Genomic DNA, 6,000 nt, shown 5'->3' with positions numbered 1-6,000 from the left:
GAAAGCCTCATCTTTCTCCCGCGGAGCGGCTGGTAGTTTCGAACCGCTGACCTTAAGGTTCGCAGCCCGATTCATAACCACTACGCTAAAATGATGATGACTCCATCTCAAATTGGGAGACAGAAATAAGAGAGAGACTTAGGATAAGTGTAGAATAACAGGAATGGAAGACAGAAAGGGGACAAGCGGCAGGGACAAAGAGACAAACAGGAAATGAGCTCAGCCACCACAGCCACCGTGGACCTCAGAAGCGGCAGAGCCTTCTCAGACATCCCTTTAACTCACTGCTGTTCCAGAAGACAGACCCGAATAATCTCGAAAATGTGAACGCATCTTCCACACACCTTCTGAGTACACAGAAGGCGTGGACATGCTCAAAATATTTTAAGGAAAATTTCTAATTAAATGGTTAATATTTAGAACCTTCAAAGCTGGTGGGGGGTGAATGTACAGAGTGAAAACTCAGGAAAATTTACTGCATCTGGACCGACTGATCCCATGATGATACCAGATAAACGGAGAGTGATGCTGTAAGACAAGCACTGAACTACTAACTGCAAGGTCAGCAGTTCAAACCCATGAGCCGGCTCCTTGGAAACCCTACACAGGGGAGTTGGAACAGACTCGACAGCACTTAACTGCACAGGAGGGAGGCACACAGGTTTTCTTAGGACCTCACCAGGATCCTTGCTCAGGTTTGAGGCTTCAGGAACTCTGGGACAGAGAATACCCTGGGAATTGTGGCATGAAGCAAAACCAGGCTGCTCTGCCAATCTCCTACTTACAGGGCTTTTCTGAAGAGAAGCTGACCAGAAACAGCTGACCCTGTTACCGTTAGCTTCCGAGGAGCACAGAGAGAGGCCGCCCTCTCTTCACCACCACCAGAGGCCATGAGTTCCTGGAAAGGTTTCAGGTCTTAACCAAGAAGGCTTTCTTTCTGTAATATTCAGTTACAACAACTCGTCCTCCCTTTATCTGGAGTTCAATATCTGGCACCCTCAGGAATCTAAAGGTTTAATGAAGCCAGGATACAGGCCAGCATTCAAAACCTCCAGCTCACACACCTACACTTGTGGAATTCTTGAAGCATGCCCACAGGGCTTCTTCATTCTTACTTTATCCACACTTCCAACAAGTGTGGTTACCTAATTTCACTACGCAAGGTGTAGCAAAGGGCAGCCACAACCACAGCAGCAGCAGCAGTAGACCGGCAGCCAAGTGCGATTCAGTCAGGCTGTGAAAAGCTCGGTCCTTAGCGAGCAGTTTTCACACCAGAGAGCAGCCCTCAGTACCTGCCGAGGCTGGTCCTGTCCCAGCACAGCTCGGGATGAGGAGCCTGCACTGGTGAGAAAAGGCGAGCAGCTTCTCAGCATCCTCTGTCTTGCAGGGTAAGTATGCAAGACCTTTGGAAGGCTGTACTCAAAAGGAAACAAGCTAGGGCTCTTCCAGAGTGAAGTTTCCACTAGCTGGAGAAGTGTTGGGAGTACAAGGCGTGGCCACCAGTTTCCACCCCACTCATTATAAACTCAAGAAATCCAACTTCTCATCAAAACCTCAAAGTGATGACAACAGAAAGGAAGGAAAAAGGAGGAACCAAGTTTCAAAGGAATTTGGTGTTCTTAATGCTTTCTAAGGATCAGCACTGGACTACTAGCCACAAGGTCAGTGGTGCAAACCCACCAGCCGCTCCTTGGAAACCCTGTACAGGGTTGCTATGAGTTGGAAGTGACTCGATGGCACTTAACACCAGTGCCTTCTAAAAGCACGTTTGTTTTCATCATTACTGTAGAACTGAGGGTACTGTAAAATTGAAGGCAGTTTGCCTCCGCTAGTTCTTTTCCTTCAATGACTGGCCTTTCTTGACCTACCAGGAAAGGAGAGAGCTCCAGGCTGTGCCAGGCACCTACAACTCTTCTTGATGGCACCTAAACAATAAGAGGGAGTGCTCTGTGGGTAGGGCACCCACCTGTTCAGACCCTGACAGTAGCCGATATCGGGGTTCCGCCAGGAGAAGGCAAGCAGGACATTGCGTAACTTCTGTATGCCTTCCGAGGTGGGGCAGGAGTAGTACTTGTTGTTGGGCAGTGTCCGCAGCAGGTCCAGCTCGATCTGCTTGGAGGCTGGGTTCTGTTTCTCCAGCGCCTTCTGCAGCAATGCTTGGAAGTACCCAGGTTCAGTGCTATCCTTGAACTTCCTCGTGTGAAGGGCCACACACCACTTCCACACCTTGGACCGGTGCTCGTGTGGAATCCCTGCGCGGACCAGGTTTTTGAGTTCTGGGGAGCACACCATCTCCCTGTTCATTGTGCTCGCAAAATAGTTTTCCCACTTGACCCCGGTGGAGACGTCCTGGTTTTCTGTGAGGTAGAGTGTCTTCAGGTCCAGCGCTCGGACTTTGGCCACCAGTTTCTCTTCCTCATCATCCTCAGGTACAGTCCGAAAGCCATAGATATCATACTCACTGGTGAGGAAAACAAAATGACATGTTACAATGGCACCATCTTGGCCAAAAGACCACTGAAACAGAACAGAGAACTTAGAAATCAATCCATGTAGATGTGATATTTTCACACATGATGGGCATTTGAAATCAGCAGGGGGAAATGAACTTCTCAATACATAGGGCTGGGACAACTGGCTTGCCATACAAGAAACAAATAAAATAAGATCCCTTCTTGATATCATATGGAAAAATCGGTTCTATAAGAAGTGAAGTCCAAAACAGAAATACAGAGAAGAAAATTAAAACAAGACCCAAAATGAGATCGATAAAATTTGGCTACATAAATAAATGTGTGCATGTGCTTATGTCATACACAAACATATGCTTATGTCCTATGCTTCAAAAACATGATTTAAAAAGACGAGATACAACCTTAAACACAAACAACATACGTATGTATGCGTATATATTTATGTATGTAGGTTCCATGTGTATGCTGTAGTTAAGTGCTGTAGAGTTGAGTCAATTACAACTCATAATGACCCTGTATAAGATTTCTAAGGAGCAGCTGGTAGGTTTGAACTGTGGATCTTGCATTAGCAGTCCAGTGCTTATCCTACAACACCACACTAAGACTCCATATATATGTGCATGTTTTTGTTGTGAAGTGCTGTTGAGTCAGTTCTGACTTACAGCCACCCTGTGTAGGTTTTCTGAGGAGCGACTGGTGACTTTAAACTGCCGACCTTGTGGTTAGCAGTCCAGTGCTTATCCTACAGTGTCACATAGGTGTGTTTATATATGGATGCATAAGTACGTGTATGCATCTATTTAACTATATGCACATATATTCATATATATGATAAAGCACAAAGGGAGCACAGTTACGAATACTTCTTAGATGTAACCAAACACCGTGCAGGACGGAATTTCTGGGTTGACAGATTAGGACCATAGTCTGGTGCCACAGCTCAGTCATCTGACATAATACAGTTTATAAGAAGACTATGTTTTACAGTCTAGTTTAGTGAGTCATGTCTGGGCTCTTAAAAGCATATAAGCGACCATCTAAGATACAACTGCTGGCCTCTACTTGTTTGGAGGAAAAGAAAAAGAAAGAAGACAAAGACTCAGAGAAGAAATCTGTCTACAGAACAAATAGTCTACATGAACCACAACTTCCTTCATCTATCCTGAGACCAGAAGAACCAGATGGTGCCCACTACTGACCATTCCAATCAGACCACAACAGACAGACCCTAATAGAATGAGGAAAGTATGTGGAAGAGAATCTCATATTTCTAAAGAAAAAAACAAAACAAAAACAACTACCTAAAAACTAGACCTACTACGTTGTTGTTAAGTGTTTGTTCTGCCTCACAGCAACCCCCAATTACACCAAGGAGCAGTTGGTGGGTTTGAACTGCCGACTTTGCAGTGCAAACTGACCTTTATCCTGCAGCACCACACCAGGACTGCAGACCTACTGTAGTGACTGCTTAAGACTAGAAGATTCCCCAAGACTACAGCCCTGAGCTATTTTTGAACCTTGAGTCCGAACTAACTGGAATTCACCTTGTAGTGAAATAATCAATTGGCTAAAAAGTAATGTATGTCACTTTAAGAACTGTGCTCCTTTAAAAAATCATCTATTATTTACAGTAAAAAATTAATTCAAAACAAAGATCAGAATGTGAGCAGGCAGGGACACTAGATTAATGGAAGTAGAAATAGTGAAAATGCTCATGTATTGTAAGCAATGCAACCAAAGTCAGCAAACAATCTGTGTAGAAACTGCTGAATGGAAACCTAAACTACTGGGTAAATCTTAATATAAAAAAACCACCATAAAATATTTTTAAAAGGGGGGTGGGATATCTGTAAAACATTAGGGTTGAGAGGAATTAAGGCTAAGGGAATAGCAGCCCCCAAAGATACCCACACTCTAATCTCTGGGCACATGGTATCACTTCCCTCACCCCAGCTTCCTCACGTTCTGTGAGGCTAAAAGCACGTGCCTCACTGAGCATTAAATGCGACTCCACATGTAAGACACCTGGGGGGGTCCAGTCCCAGCACACAGTACACCTGAGAGAAGAGAGTCTTTGTCAGATGCTGCTGCTCATGTTCTGAGGGTGGAGTTTAGCACTGTCACCTGAGCAGCCTAGCCAAGGCAGGCGGGTGTTGGCGCTCAGAGAGGTGGAAGGTCATGTGAAATGGAAGCAGATCTTCGCCTGACCCTGGAGAAGTGTGCAGGAGAAGCAAGGAGAATACAGCAAGCACAGCTCAGCCACAGGGAGACTCCGGGTGGTAAAGGGGAACAAACAGAGGAGGAGGCTAGGCCAAGTAAACCTGCAGACACAAGTAAACCTGCAGACACAAGTAAACCTGCAGGCCCATTTCTGCCCCCGGAATACAGAAACAGAGTTCTTAACCCAAGACCCATGAGCCCTGCAGTGCAGTGGCTAAGCACTTGGCTACAACGGAAAGGGTGACTGCTTGAACCTACCCGCCACTCAATGGGAGCAAGATGGGGCTGTCTGCTTCTGTAAAGGTTACAAAACCCCATGGGGCAGTCCTCTTCTGCCCTACAGGGCTGCTATGAGTCAGAGTCCACTCAACAGCAACAGGTAGCCCAAATCCTGAGGGGTTTCCAGGTTCTGAGAATTTCTCCCCGAATATATACAGTATTGTGTGTGTGTTCTGAAGTGCGTTTCAGGGGCAACTGTCTTCATGGCTGTTATTAGAAGCCCAGTGGGTTCTGGATCAGTGAATCAATCAAGTAACCTAAGTGGTTTTCACTTGCCAAGAAGGCCCAGTTCCCTCTTAGGGGATCTTTTGGCTTTCAAACCACCATGTGTCCCAGGAGAGCATTTCTCCTCCACAGAAGCCCGGCTCCCCCTGCAGGGCCAGAAGTAAGGTTACCTCACCTGATCCTGGGAAAAGGGTGTGGAATCAAGAGCTCTGTGTTTATTACTGGGAGGAAGAGGATGGTATCTGTTCTGCTGACAGAACGGGGGACTGTGAGCTTTAGATAAAGACACACAGAGTGTGTTAAGAGCTCTGTGAGTAACTATTACTGTTGTTGTTGTTATGTGCCGTGGAGTCGGTTCTGACTCATAGTGACCCTGCACAGGGTTTCCGAGGCTGTAAATCTTTATGGGAGCAGAAAGCCTCATCTTTCTCCCGCAGAACAGCTGATAGTTTTGAACTGCTGACCGTGAGATTAGCAGCCTGATTCGGAACCACTATACTACCAGAGTTCCTACTACTTCTGTGGAAAAGGGGAATTTTGGCAACGGGATGAGTTGCTGCATGGTCTGACTACACACAGCAGTACGAGCACCTTTACCTGACAAGATGAGGTTTAATGAAGGCGTGCTCTGGCTGCTCCGGGCTCTCAACCTGCAGAGCGTCCTCCAACAACTGGGCAATAACATCCCGAGCAGGCCCCTGTTCTTCTGAGCACACTGGCGTCTTCATTTCTTGGAGCAATATCAAGTATTTACTTTCTATTTGGCAGAGCTTGGCTTCTAGGCTAGAATACTGTAGAGAAT

At 46.2% G+C, this 6,000-nt stretch overlaps 1 protein-coding gene across 1 annotated transcript in view; it reads right to left on the bottom strand.

Moving 5' to 3' along the window:
• Nucleotides 1–6,000, bottom strand: part of TBC1D2B (TBC1 domain family, member 2B) — a 115,155-nt gene that overhangs the window by 19,346 nt on the left and 89,809 nt on the right. The window contains exons 8-9 of the mRNA XM_006870896.1: nucleotides 5,796–5,989; nucleotides 1,967–2,461 (exon numbers count right to left, since the gene is read on the bottom strand). Coding sequence (XP_006870958.1) covers nucleotides 1,967–2,461; nucleotides 5,796–5,989 — 689 coding nt within the window. The remainder of the gene's footprint in view (nucleotides 1–1,966; nucleotides 2,462–5,795; nucleotides 5,990–6,000) is intronic.

This window comes from Chrysochloris asiatica, unplaced genomic scaffold (genome assembly GCF_000296735.1).
Source record: "Chrysochloris asiatica unplaced genomic scaffold, ChrAsi1.0 scaffold00156, whole genome shotgun sequence".
Lineage (NCBI taxonomy): Eukaryota > Metazoa > Chordata > Mammalia > Afrosoricida > Chrysochloridae > Chrysochloris > Chrysochloris asiatica.
The sequence above is the reverse complement of the archived record's forward strand: the minus strand, read 5'-3'. Positions and strand labels throughout refer to the sequence as shown.